The following is a 14,745-nucleotide window of genomic DNA, read 5'->3' on the forward strand; positions in this document are numbered from 1 at the left end:
TTTGCACTTTTAAAAGAAAACATTTGTAAAATGATAATTTTTCATAAATTTCCCTATGTAGCTCAAGGGTATTTGAAGGGGGCAAAAAAGGTTTCTTACTGGCTTGCAGTTGAATAAACATTCACTCAGTGAATTCACAGTAGTTATTTTATAAGGAAAAGCCTTTGTCTTTTTTTCCCACCTACTTGTTTGTTGATTTGTAAAAAGTTATAAACAGTACCGTCCCAAACACCCCCGAGTTATTGTCCCAACTGTTCCAGGGAGAGCAGACACTTTGGACTCTTGTGCTAGCTACCGACAAAAATTCCGACAGCTAACACTAGCATCAACTGAAATTTTTTGTATGTGGAATAACTAAAAACAGTATGTTAGGAGAAAAAATATCAAAAGAGCCAACAATTTACTTACACACTTACGTAAATCAGCTGCACGGATTTCAAAACTGAATTAAAAGTGAGATATAGTCTGAAGGTCTCCACTTTGAGATTGAAGGTAGAGGGTGTGGCTGAGTATGAGCATGGTGAGTGGTATACGCATAGTTGCTTTTTAACTTGCTAAAAAGACACTATCCCAACTGTACCACTGTCCCAACCGACCCCACTCTCCCCTATTTGTTCAGGCCTAACTGTAATTTCCACTTCACTGCAGTTATATTTTGTTGATAAGCTAATGGCGCTGACCTTTTTTTTTTCTGAGGGAAAAAACTATACCCTCTTTGACGGTAATGAACTTTGTGAAAGCGTTGTTTACTGGCTTCAAGGTCAGTTTCTGAGAAGGGCAGCAGATTTCCTTGTAAACATATTTACAGCCAAAGATGTGTAAACACTGTAAATGTATACAGGTGGAGCAGGGGCCACACTGGCACATTTTCCTGTTTCTCTTTGTTTTTTCCTGACCTTTCCCCTGTGACACACGCATATAGGCTGCTGTAATATGCACACCAACAAAAAGCAAAAAAAAAAAGACTCTTGGAAAGCGTAATGATGTGCCTACTCACAGTATAAAGCTGAGAGGGGAGAGAAGGAGAGGAGAGGCAGATAGCAAGGCAAATGCAGGACTAGTGGGGGTATTAAATATGAATTAATGGAATGTTGCTCAGGCACATCTCTGGGTGTAGTGTAGTGTTGAAAAATAAAATTTATGTTGCCGGCTACTAGCCGTGAAGGTGCATTTGGACTTAGTATCCTTTAATTAGAAGTGAGATATTAGCATTTCATAGGGCTTTATGCTGGGTGAGGGGATCGGCCGGCCACCGCGCCTTCATTAGCCAGCTTCTCTGTGTAATGAGTGCCATCATTAGCTGATGGAGTGGATTTGCCCTAGCTCTACCTTGAAAGGCACATCTCTTACATACTTGCAAGGAATAAGGCCTTTTAATGGATTTCTTAATGAATAAAATAACATACCACTTGTTTAAAATTTGACGAGTGCATTTCTGATAATGTACAGTGCTGCTGCCTTTTACGTTTTTGTTAAATTAATAGCAAAATACTGGGAGTGATAATAGTGGAAAGCAGAAAACAAAGGTACCCTTTGCGCTTGGTGGTAGTATAGCTGGAAAAAAAAGTTGTGCAATCCATCATAAATTCTGAATTTTACCAATAATATGTGCACAATAAAAGTGCTACATCAAAAGGGTCGGCTTTCATTCATATGCACATGAACTAAGGTGTGTGTGATTTCTGTCAGAGGTCTGAGGAAGTACTCTCTGAGCTACGGCGCTTAAAACTCACCATGTTTATCAGGGGGGAAAAAAGGCAGGACAGCTATTGGATAAACCTGCCTGCAAATTTATATATGTCTCTGTGCAGGATGTGTGTGCACATTCAACAACAGTCAAGACAGTCAGAGCCGAGGTGTGTTTTTTTTTCTTTTTGGTGATATGGAAGTCTCCCTAAGCCTTCGGCTGCGGCTCCATTCTCAGAATCAGCCGTGAAGTGATTAGTATTTTATTGATGAGCTCCTGAAGTGGCAAGTGTGGGAAATTGGATCTTTGATCTCCTGGAGTTTGGGAAATATATCCTGAGAGTGTGGAGCTCTCCAGGTAAAACACCCCCCCCCATCCTACCAACACACACACACACAGACACACACGCACACACAGACACAGACAGACATGCCATTTGGGAGGGATATTCCTCCCCTTCTCCAAAACACATATTTGTTTTGGATGTTTTCACTGAGAGTCTACACGGTGATTACAGATGTTCATTAACAAAATTGCGTATTTGTTTTAAACTTTAACCAATCACTTTGATATGCTAATTACAGTGTAATTTAATTTGAGCCCTGTAATGATGATGCTGTTATTATGGACATAAATGATGCAGTTAAGCTGAGAGTAATCTCATTTGCATACTGTACATGCCAGTAAATTAAGCCCTTTCCTGCGTTGCTTCAGCTTTAATTTTCCACCCCTTTTCACACAGCATCCCTCAGCCCCTGTGCCTAATAGCAGGCCGGCTTGTTTGATGTGGAGAGCCGCTTCCTCACACTAAATCTCGTCACAATATGTAATACATAAAGGCTCTCATTATAACTCTAAGTGCTCTTTTAAGAACTTGGTATTAATAAGCAGGCGAGCTTCTTCATGCCTTGTATTGATACACAAAAACAGTTTTGTCCCTCGCCATAATCATCTTCAGCATTCCCTAATCTGCATGTAAGAAATAAATACCATCATGGCTGTGATAACGATGTGCCTGGGAATAGTTAAAGAGCCCCTAATCATATTGTATATATCCTCTTCTATGTGTTGATCAGAGATATCTTCAAAGAGGTGATTGTATTTTGATATTCCGCCTTTGAAAAAAAGATGAAGGGCATTTGGATGGTGTTTTTTTAACTAACACGTTTTCCCCCTCACAAAAAACTAATTGAAAAATATTGCCTTATTGTATGTTTAGAGCAAATAATTTGGCTTCTTTTCTTTGTACAAATGCCTTTTTGATGTCTGTATAAAAGAGGCATATTTTCTGAAAGAGGGACACGGCTGGCCTTGATAAAAAGCTCCTGTGTCTTCATTAGAGAAGCAGCACCTCATGGTGTCTGATTGTCTGATGTTTGCAGTGAGAAGGTAAACATGTTTGTCATACAGGGGTGTATTTATGCTGATCAAACACATGGGATAGGCCGCGGTGAATGTTAAGGACTTTGGCTCACCACAGGGCTCAGCAGACAGCCTCACAAAGGTCCAAACCTGCCCCACATCCCCTGCTTGCAAGCAGAGTCCGACTCCCCTTTTGAAGGTGGGTTAAGAGGGTGGTTTATGGACTTTAACACAGACAATACAATTGCCCTTCACTGAGAATGCTCCTCCATTTTGGACCATAAAGAATATTATTTTTCTGCCAGCCAATTTTCTCTGTTAGTCTCTAATTGGCTACATAAATCTCGGCCGTTGAGGGTGAGAAATGTTGCAGTGTCACACAGTGTAATCTTCACCCTTATTTACCAATTCATTAAGATTCATTGATGCAGGATCGGTGAGAGGAAATGACAACATAAATCAGGCCTCCAACATAATGACCCTAATCAGTTGGGAATTGCAGAAAATGTCATGATGAACTATGTCCTTGTATTAGTGCCACTGTACATTGTCATTGTGCTGCTTTATGAGTGGGACGCATCCTCCTGACATGGGCTGTATTTAACCAGAAAAAAAAAAAAGAAAGAGTTGTTAAAACCTGATTCCATTAAAACGCTGAAATTCATGTAAGGTCTTTTGGTATTTAGCCCTTCGCCCTTTATCTTCAGTTTAACTGCTTAATGGAAGGCACAAACTCCCTTCCTTTTTAACCCTCTCTGTCCTCTGTCTGCCAAGCTGGGCTTTTAAAATAATAACATGCTTCTGAGGCTGAAAAGACCCCGCCGTACCACATCGAGGAAGAAATGCTCCTTCAGGAGGAAGCAGCAGGAGGGGTCAATGGACGAGACCACTCCCATACCAATGACGGTGAAGCAGATGACTAATAGCAAACTGGCTAATGTGTAAAAGCTCACACACACCAAACCAACATTAAAAAACTAGTGGAGACGTAGGCTGACTGTGCGTTGCCTCACATCGCCTGTGTCTGGACCAAAAAGGTGCACATGAACACACCACTGAGATCACAGCCAATGGCTTACTTGCACCTACGTTCTGTGCTTGCGTAAGAGGAAATAACTCCATACGAGCAGGTGGCAGTAATCTGTATTCGTCATTCAAAAAGGGAAACTGTAAGACCATGAAGAAGCACGTAAACAACACAGTCCATTTTCAAAAGAACAAATGATATTTACCATATGCAAGCAAACAATAACACTATCAGTCATGAACTGTCTTCTAAAAAAGCAGTGTCACTGTCACAGACATATTTCCAATGATGGAATCAAATCACAAGAGTTTTACTTGAGTTGGTGTGTGTGATCTTGATCGTTTGGTGCAAGGTGGTCACATAATTCAGTCCAGGCTGTCTAAAATCAGTCGTCTTCTCGTCTTGATGTTCCAACAGCACCAAACAGGAAGCAGTAAACAGGGTAGACAGTAAACATGGGGGAGACTCGGGGGAGGCGATAGAACATGAACAAATCTCGGTGCTCTTGCATTATGGAAAAGGAGGAGTAACTGGTGGAGTGAACAAGAGTCACTGTTAAATCCTTTGTGTATCCGAGCCACCAACCAGCAATTAACTATTATAACAGTTATTACTACTGAGAAATCTTTATTTTCGAGGCATTGAGACATTTTTTGCCTCTCATTCAACAGCACAGCTAACTAACGGAGGCTGGTGGCGAATCAAGGTGACAAAATCCAAAATATTAAGTTGGTACGCAAATACAGTTTATCTTTATAGATTATATTGATACAGAATTAACAACAATACTGTTGTTGTATGACACCTTCTATCTTGTGCTTGTAGAGTTTCTTAATGGGACCTATGTGTAAAATTTTCCACCAGGAGCAGGATGGGAAATTATCTCAAAAAGAATTTAGTTGTAGTCTTGTGAACAGTGATCCTGCAAGATCCCCAGTTCTCGCAAATGTTATAGTGTGTGACTCAAAACTCACTTTGTCTTAAGAAGGGTGTCAGACTTCAAAAAAAAAATATTCTCAAAGTCTTCTAGTGTATGATAGGCATAAGTTTGAAGCTGAGTACTGATAGTTATGGATGATACTACTAAAATGAAATGCCCACTGCACCTCCATGCCATTATTTGTGTGTAGGTTAATGATTGCATCTGGAAAATCAATTGCTTAACTTCATCTCTGTGATCTCAGGTCGTGACACAAACACGTCACAGGTGGATGTGGGAAACCTCCATCTGTGATGTGTTTGTGTGTGCATAGAATCATTTAAATGGCAGGGTTTGATCAGACCCAGCGTTTCATCCAGTTATCATGCATAGTACTGCGAGAGGAATCATAATAAATGCATCTAGCACACTTGATGACTTACTCAACAGTAATTAGCGGCTTACTTTGTGTGTAGAGTGGCGGTTTACCACAAGTCTGTCTTGATGATTTAACAGAAGTGCAAATCTTTTCCCCCAAAATGATTAGGCTACATGTTGTCAGCTCACAGAGGAAGTGTGCACTCCAGTGAGTTGACAGCGGCTCTAATAATATTGTCCCATCTTTGCGTAGGTGCGCAGTATTAATTAGACAAGTTCGTTAAGGCTAACCTTGGTTTTCCCAGGAAAATGCATCTGACATATTTCCCCTCCGCAAGTTCGCATCCCCATACCCCCGGGAACAGCCCTTACATGAATTCCAGTAAAAATGATTAAAAATATATGACACACTTTAAGTAATGTTAAAACAATAAGTGCTTTTGCAGATCCCACAGGATGCCGATAGATTGGAGTTGTGTTTTTCTTTGGGTATGCATGTTTGACAGGTCTAATTGGTAAGATGAGCTTGAGGGAAGCAATGCCTGCTTCTTCCCGCGCATTGAGCCCGTGGTCAGAATAAAAGAGGCCCCACGTCTCCTGGTGTCTGTCCTCTCGCTGCAGTGTTAATGGGCATGAGCCACATGTGAGCGAGATTATCAAAGTCGAATGAAGGAGAGACGCTGAGAAAATGTGTGGCGAACCACTCCTAAAAGAGGCTCCACATCCCAGAATTACTATTCCATTCATGTACAACCAGATTTAAACTCATTAGACTTCTCTATTTACTTAGTCTCTATCGGCCCTAGTTGTACTAAAAATACCATGGCCTGCCTTACTTTGGCACATTCCGTCATTGTCTGTGCACAGCAGGCCTTTACACCGAGGTGTTCCTCGCTTGGCTCTGTGCAAAAGAGACAAACTGGTTTGTGTATTTTCTGAAATTATGGATCTACTCAGCTTCACCACCGGAGTTTCTACTACCCCTCTTACTGTTAATTTGTCTGAGCTTGTAGCGTGATAACAGGTTGATATTCACATTGGATGTCGAGCCTCTTTTTGCTGCTTGCAGTGCAGTAATAGGTTTGGATCTAGATTTCATGCTTGAGAATCCTATCACAGTCGTCCCAATGTGTTATAAATATATGTTTCGCACCTTTGCTCATATTTTATGCCTCCCTCATGTGCAGTGGCGGATCATCCTTTAAGTGACATAGGCAGCCGCCAAGGGTGCCACCCAGAAGGAGGGGTGCCAAAACTGACAAAAAATGTGACACTCAAAAAATCAAACATAAAGGAAATTAAGTGGAATGTACGTGGAGAGCATTAGAGTAAGAGAAAATGAAAAGGCAAAATCTATGCGGGGCGCAATACAAAAAAAAAGAAAAAGAAATTTGCACACCGTACGTTCTGTTTGTTAGCTAAGTTGTTTGTGTTGATTTCTTATTAGTCTGACTCACCAAATTTAGACGGCATCATTCTCACTTCCCTCTGCTATCTGTCATTGTTTTCAAATCCCCTTCGCTATGGGGAACAACAACAACGTCTGAGGTAACAATGTACAGGCTGAAAAGGCACGTCTGTTTTGTTTTTGTGGTGAATTGTTGTAAAGATCTACAACGGAGAAAACAAGTTGTGAACGCACCTTCGTAAAACCTTGACTTTGCCCCGCAGGCCTCTCAAACCCGATGTTGATCCATTTTCTGGCACAGCCAGTTGGAGTTGGTTTTCCACTTTTATTTTAACTCTGGCAGGGGCATGCACAGTGACACTGACTTCAGTATAATGCACCAATCTTTCCCATTTTACACAAGCTTCTTTAATATGGTCGTAGTAATGGTCTGCTAGAGTCGCATACAGCCAGCAGATCATCTGTGGTTTTAACGGGTCCAGTGAGCATCTCCAGAGCTAAAGTATAGTCAGGTTTCAGCTCTCAGACACTGATTATCAAATTATGTTTGTCTTTTTTTATCACTAAAAGTCGAATCACTCAGTGGCATACGACTGTTAATGTTTTTGGGGGGCTTTTTCTTTTGCGGGGCCATTTTAATAACATATTTGCAAATGTTCCACCAACACAAGTTCACCTCCAGCACTGTTTTGCAAGAGCACCGTCACTGCATCCTGCATCCTGGGCTAAGTGCTGTACAAGACAATTGTATTGGGTAAAAAAATACAATATCAATAAATACAATAATAGTAGTAAAATGTTTTTTGTTTTTTTGGCGGTGTTGGTGGTGGTGGGGATGCCTAAGGCACTGGATGCGCTATGTCCGGCACTGTTTATATGTTTATTTTTGGGGGGACTAAATAAAATCAGTAGGGGAAGTGGAGACAGAAAACTTTGGATTCTTGGTAAGGAAGCCTCATTGGATGTCTTCAGCTCAGCAGATGGCAAGTTGTTGTATTCATGAAAAATTCATGGTCAAGGTGACGTGCAGCTCAAAAGTCCCTACACCTTCCTTGGCTTTTGTAATCGCTACTTATTTTGTGTGTGTTTGACTTAGCACATGGATTAACTCATGATCTGTTGAAGTCACACATTAATTAAGTAATCAAAGCCATGCAATATGATATTTATGATACATCACGTTTTTGTCCGTTTAATTTAACCCAGTCCCCTTTTGTTGTTGTTGTTTTTCCACTCTGTACCCTGATGTTGTGAGTGCCAGTTCTCACAGCCCTCAGACATCCTTTGTTATTTTCCACAAACCCAGTTACTGAATAATTGAACAAGGTAAATGTTTAACATGTTTTTACAAGTTCCTCACTGCGCTGTTGTGAAGAGCCACTGTTTGTTGGGTCTGGGAGAAACACTTGGTTGCTTCGCTCGACAATGTCCTGTTTCCATAGGAGACCACCTCGCCGGGCTGCCCGCCCCATCTTGTTCTCATTCACGGTGGCTCACCAGCAGCTGCGACGCACCAGCTTAATGCGTCTTCAAATGTCAGAAGAATGACTTTTTGTTTATCTTGACTTCTGCCTCGCTGTTTATTCTAGCCCAAGCTGCCTTTTGCATCGACCTTGATTCCCTAAAGCCTGGCCCCCTCTCCTCCCCTCCCACAACCTGTTTACACTACGCCTGCCCCGAGTGTCACCTAGGAAATCGGCTGATCATTCCACCTGGTTAATATTAAATGGCTCCTGCAAGGAGATGTGTTTGTTCATAAACACAAACCCCCCGCTCCTCCTGTTTACTGTAGCCATGGCAGCAATCACTTATTAAACAAACAGCTGCTTTGTTTGCCAGCATGAGTGGTCTGCTTATACCCCACACAAGATCTGGGAAGAAGTTGGAAAAACGCTTCTGTGACTTGTGCGGTGCAAGGATGTGGGGTTTATAATGGAGGTATTACTAACAGGGGGTGGGGTGTGTGTTCGTACTATATTGTCACAGTAGTCTGGAGATATGCTTTGCTTATCTGTGACTTGGTTGAAGTGGCTGACAAGATTACACGGTTGTTTGGTCTGACTGTGAAGTCTCCTTTGGCAGAATGTCATCCCTGCCGCTTGCTCCTCTCAGCAGAGAGCGGACTGACAATTGCAGTCAGAGCGGTGAGTGAGTCCAGATTGAGTCTTTGTGATCGAGGTGGTTCTGGTTTGTAGAAGGCCCCGGTTTGCAGATAAAGTGTGGAAGAATGTGGGACTCCAGTTTGGAAAGGTTATTGGGATTTAGCCCAATTTCTATATCTGTTAGAGTAGGTTGTTGTCAGTGATGATGGATTATTTAACGTACAGCTTGTGTTGTTCTTTTCAAGAGCCAAAATACAACACAAGCCTCTTAAGAAACCTTGAGAAGCATTCTGTTGGCGTACCTTTGGTACACGCCGATGTGTTGTCTAGTCTAGCAACCAGGCCGAACCTAAACAGCTCTAAATTGCACCTCTCCCCATTGTCTCCTCCTCGGTGCATCTTTATCTCCCACCCAAGAAATGTTGTGCTTTTGTTGTGTGCTTGTGTAAACAGGGGCCGTGTGAGAACTCCGAGAATCGAAGCAGGTGGCCACCGAGGCTTTACTGTCATGAGCATTAAAGAAAAACAGAACATGGCGAAGGGTCAGAGCACAGCTGCGCGGGCCGACCCTACCTTGAATCGACTGCTGACTTGTTTGAGCTGTTGAATTCCAGGCAAGCATGACAGGGGGACAGGCATTAGATTTCCAGCGAGGAGGGGAGGGGGGGTGGGGTGGGGGGTGGGAGGAGAGGCAGGGCTGATGAGCTCTGGCCGCCGGCTGTTCTTAACCTTCAACCTGTCTGGTCAGGTGGGAGACACATGTGACTCTTGTTTGTACTGTACTCCCCATATTTGAGGCAGGGAAAACAAAACAGACTGTAAACAAACAGAAACTCTGACCTTTTTTATTATCCAGTGTTTGTTCCAAACACTTGTTTTGTTTTGCAAGCAACTACTCCCCCCGAAGAACAGACAGGCATCTAATAATCAACAGCACAGCCAGTTCTCTTTGTACGAACTGTTGTTGACTTGTTTTCATCTCCTGGAATTTCCATTATTTCAGTTCTTTTTCTAAACTATTTTTACAAGACGGAAAAAAAACCCTGACGTGCTCCATTAATAATAAGACTGCTTTTTTCTTGTTTTTGTGTTGAAATGTTTGTGTTCGGAGCATGAATGCATACAGCTTTAACCCCAGTAACTACGCCCCTTTTAGCAGGACACTTGACCCATAATTACAGCTGAATGTGTATGTGTTGTATAAATGGAACGGATGGAAAAACTTGGAGCTTTTTGAGTCATCACAGACGAGGCTATCCCCTGAGCAAAGTGAAAATAAATAGATAGATAAACATACGCGGGGCCAAGTCACGTGGCCGAGTTGCCCGGGCCCCAGCTGATGATGGTGTCCCTGCCTCAGTGCTTCACAGATTAACATTGTTATCAGCACAACTCTCTAATAAGGCTCTTTCCTATCTTCTTGATATTTATGATGGATAATGCCCATTTTCCATTTTCTTTTTTCCCTCCAATTTTTTTTTTCTCGCTCATGATATTGCAGCTTTGAATTATTCTGTGGTGAAATTAATGAGAAAGTAGATTTATGGGTTTCATTTGTTTGTCAATTCGAAAATTAATTGGGTGTTAATTTTAGCCATCCCCTCATCAGTGCCGGTTCCAAGCATGCGCGCATTACTTTGCATTCATTGTAGCCTTTCTCTCCTTTATTGTGGGTCACTAGTTTTGCATACATTAAAATAGCCCCGCGGCTCATTCTCTTGATTACTTTTGGAGATGCCATGCATTTGGAAATTTACGCCTTTCCGTTATAATTATGAAAATTTTGCATGGAATGACAGTGCATGTATAATAGCCATTACTTTCCCCCCTTTTATTTAGCTTTGGAAAAAAAAAAAAAGAAAGCAGCCCTTCTTTTTTTTTTTTTTTTCCCCCGCATGTGGAAAAATGTCTTTTATTTGAAAAATAAGTGGGGGTGAATAACGTCAGCCCATGGTTTATTTCAAATGGCATTTAATTTTGCCCGAGAATGTGTGTTTCTAATTGGTGTCTCAGAAGGGGAGTTGGTGCGAGCAAGGGCCTGTAGATGGAGTTGTGGCTGGCTGCGTCCCATCCCACAGTATTCCTCTTGCTCACTCCTTGTTTAGAAAATCCCATTATGGAGGGAGGCCGTGCCAGACTGGAGGGGTGAGCCGGGTCAACATCTGTCTGGAGGGAGAGGGGGGCCGGCTCTAGCCCCGGCCCAGAGAACAGGGCCTGTAGGCCGGGCCCAAGCTGCTCAGACAGGCCCCTGAGTGTGGGGGCGTTGTGACACACAACTGAACCGGCACAGGCCACAGTGTCAGATGACTCACTCGGATATGCTTCTTGCATGGAGGGCTTCTACAGCGGAGGAGATGTAAACCATAGTGAACTTTGGGTTTGATTTTTGTTCTGGTACTGTTTTAGCTCAGCAGAGCCCAAAACTGCTACTGATGATCCTGAGCTGGGAGACTGTTCCAGAATTTGAAAGAGCAGTGCTGCTTAGAGAGCTGTTTATTTTTTAATAATCCCATGTCTAGATTATTATCTCACCTATGCTCTGTAAATATTCCTGTGTGACAAGTTGTCAACCTCAATTTCCTATCTGTCAGCATGAGTGTGTGTCCCCACGGTGTCTGGGTGTGTGTCTGCATCTTGTTTAGATCTGGACCTCTAGAGACACTGCGCCGTGTAGTTGAGCACATATTAACTGGCATCGGCCCCCCTATTACACGCCTTAAATGCAACACCATAAATCTGCATTTAGTCCCATTTTCACCTTCTTTCATGATGAGGCCCAGTGTTTTAAAGGCATTTATTCTGCTTCATATAAATAATTAATCAGCCAAGTTAATTCGCTTCTGCCTGACTTGGTCAGCTTCATTAACCGCCCTGGAATTGGGGGGCTAGACGCGTTACGCCACTGAGGCCCGCGACCAGCGCACAATAGCTGTAAATCATTCCACTGATTTGAGGAATACGGGCACAGAAATGCACCAGCGTCACTGGCACTCATCCCCAGGGAGATGGAGGGGGGTGGTGGGGGGGCATCATGTCTGTCTGGCTTTTGTGTATCCAAAAGCAGAACAGAGGTTGTAAAATGTAAGCAAATAGCTGTGTGTTCACACATATTACTGCTGTCATATTTGAACATCAAGCAACAAAGCATGCAGTAACACATAAAACTACACTGCGTTTGTTTGAGTTAAATGAAGTTGTGAAAGACAACATTTTTCCGTGCTGGTTTATTTATATTCGGACCTGTATTTTGGTGTTAATTGAGCACCCCTGAAGGATTTGACTGTTTTTGCTCGGCCTCAGATTGGATGTTTCTCATGGAGATCCTTTGGCAGGCCTCACACAGTCGCCCTGTTTCCCATTAAAAAGCTATTCTGCCGTGGTTCTTCTGGGAGCCATGCAAGTAAATATATCCATTTCCATAGAAAGTGTTTTGTTTTGGAGGCTCAGTGTTTTCTTGGGCTCCTCTGCTCTCGCTCAACTCAGGTTGGGTTCCTCTCCGATGCGTGCTGGACCCCAACCCCTCCACCGCACCCCTGCATATACCCCATAATGGAGAACACAAACAAAAACCTGAGTCCCACTCCCTTTTCTCCAGCCCAGTATGGACTTGTCATCTGCAAAGGATCTGCTCCGGAAAAGACAAAACAAAGGAGCAGTTCATTATACTGCGGAGAAGCGGTCTGTGGGAGCGCGTGCGTGTGTGTTTGCCTCATTGCATATGCTACAAGCAAACAAACAAGACACAGGGAAGCACAAACCAACAGGGAAACCTGCAATAAAAGTGAAATTGTGTGGGAAGGATATGACAGATGTTTATAGTTTGGCCGAGAGTTGAAATGCGACCTCATTGCTGTGTGTTTTAACAGCTGTTCCTCTCCGTCTCTGTCCCTGTTTTCCGTCTCTCTGTGTCTTCTCTCAGGTTTTTAAGTCATGATGCAAGAATCTGGGACGGAGGCGACGAGCAACGGACCAGCCAATCAGAATGGAGGAGCAAGCGTGGAGGGCGGGCCCAGGGAGGGACGACCCAAGAGCGCCACGCCGTCCGTGGAGGTGACTGCAGCTGACCTCCTGCATCTCCAGCAGCACCAGGTAGACCAGTCCTCCTTTCACACCTGTCTTCACTTCATTAAGCCATGTCAACAGCAGGCCCGATCCCCCTCTTAAAGTGCCACTTAATATTTAATTCCTCCTCAAAGTACATCTAGTACATAAACACATTATTATTATTATTTATGTATATTGAGGCCCTTTTTGAATATTTAAAGAAGGGGAAGTGCTCTCTCTGTGTGATTGTGTTTGGTTGTGAACGTGTTTATCGTAGCATGCAGCATCTGCATTTTGGTGAAATATTTATTGCGATGTTCTGACATATTTTAAGTATGTAGGTGCCGCAGGATTTTGTAGACAGTAAAGAAACTGTGATGTCCAATAGGATGACAGCATTTTCCCCTGGCTCATTGTAAACACACCTCACACTCACAGCTAATGCCACACTCTGCCACGTTAACCAATGAGATGCGCAGAGGCACGCTGGCGTTACCGACGATGAAGCCCAAAACATTTTGGCCATCTCAGACTTGAGGCAAACAGACAAGCTCTTTCTGTTGGTGTCAGCGTTATGCGTGGCACACGACAGCGTGTTTAAGGAAACAACATTGAAAAGATCAGTGTGTCTTCTGCTATCTTGGTCTATCCGACAGGACGACTAGGGTTGTTGTCAGGAGCTGTTTGGTGATGATGCACAGGCTCTGTGCCGCTGTCTGTTGTCACAGCACATCCATCAGTATTTGCACTGGGAGGGCAACAATGCTGCAGTGTGGAGCACGGGAGACATGGCGCTGTAACATATAGAGCTGAGCAATAATTCACTATTATCATTTATCATCTTTCAGCAGAGTCATCCTGACATCAGGATGATATGATATTATGACACTGTGATACACAGTTCTGTTGTCAGAACTGATGATAACCAGTAAATTCATTCATATCTCATTTTGACAACACAAAGTATGAAACATTTTTCATAAATAGCACAGCAGTTTGACATCTCACTTGATGTACTGTGCAGGTCAATGCAGTGATAATCAGTTGTACACATACATTTTATCAAGGTAAGAAAAATTATTGATTTCAAGTGTATTGCTCAGCCCTACTTATGAATCACTTGAATACTAAGTCATATGACCTCATAAGTGATTATTTTACATTGCTATTAGTCATATTTATGTCCCCCTCTTACCTATGCTTTATTTAACTGTAGAGTTGAGAGATGTATTAGAGCTGGATGGTATGGCCTCTTAATGATATCACAATATTTTTAATCTCTGTCACAATACACAATATATATCTTTATATTTTGAAAGCTCCTCTAAATTACTGTAGACTACCAAATCACTAAACTACTAAATAAACTACTGTTAAAATAATAAATAAAGTACTGTTATATTGAAGTTAAATGAAGTGCTGTTTTAATCATGGTTCCTGAAACAGTTTTGAAACCAGAAAAACTGATTTCTAGGCCTGGAATTGGTTTTTGAAAAGTTTTGAACATACCTTGTTTGGCACAAAAATATGTTAATAAATATACCAAAACATGTATGATGTTCAAAATACTTTCCCTATATTACTGATTTAAAATCAAGTAATGGGTTAAACAACTGAAGGGACATGACAGAGATCCACCTGAATTTATTCAGTTATTATGTGTGATCAGGTTCAGGCAGGGTTGCAAAACAATCAGTAGATATGTCCATAAAACAAACGTTGGCTCAACAAGGAAAAATGCATTCAAACATGTCAGAGTTCTAATCTCACCACGAATCAAAAAACAATGACATCTACAGGATGTCCTGTTTTCTATCC

The 14,745-nt window shown here is 42.3% G+C and overlaps 1 protein-coding gene across 13 annotated transcripts in view; it reads left to right on the plus strand.

Annotated features, from left to right (window-relative positions):
* foxp1b (forkhead box P1b) overlaps positions 1–14,745 on the plus strand; it is a 183,957-nt gene that overhangs the window by 76,175 nt on the left and 93,037 nt on the right. For all 13 annotated transcript variants that reach the window (XM_050038831.1, XM_050038833.1, XM_050038836.1 and 10 more), the window contains one exon: positions 12,803–12,972. In XM_050038831.1, the coding sequence (XP_049894788.1) occupies positions 12,814–12,972 (159 nt within the window). In that variant the 5' untranslated portion in view covers positions 12,803–12,813. The remainder of the gene's footprint in view (positions 1–12,802; positions 12,973–14,745) is intronic.

The sequence above is a fragment of the Epinephelus moara genome, chromosome 24 (genome assembly GCF_006386435.1).
Source record: "Epinephelus moara isolate mb chromosome 24, YSFRI_EMoa_1.0, whole genome shotgun sequence".
Taxonomy (NCBI): Eukaryota; Metazoa; Chordata; class Actinopteri; order Perciformes; family Serranidae; genus Epinephelus; species Epinephelus moara.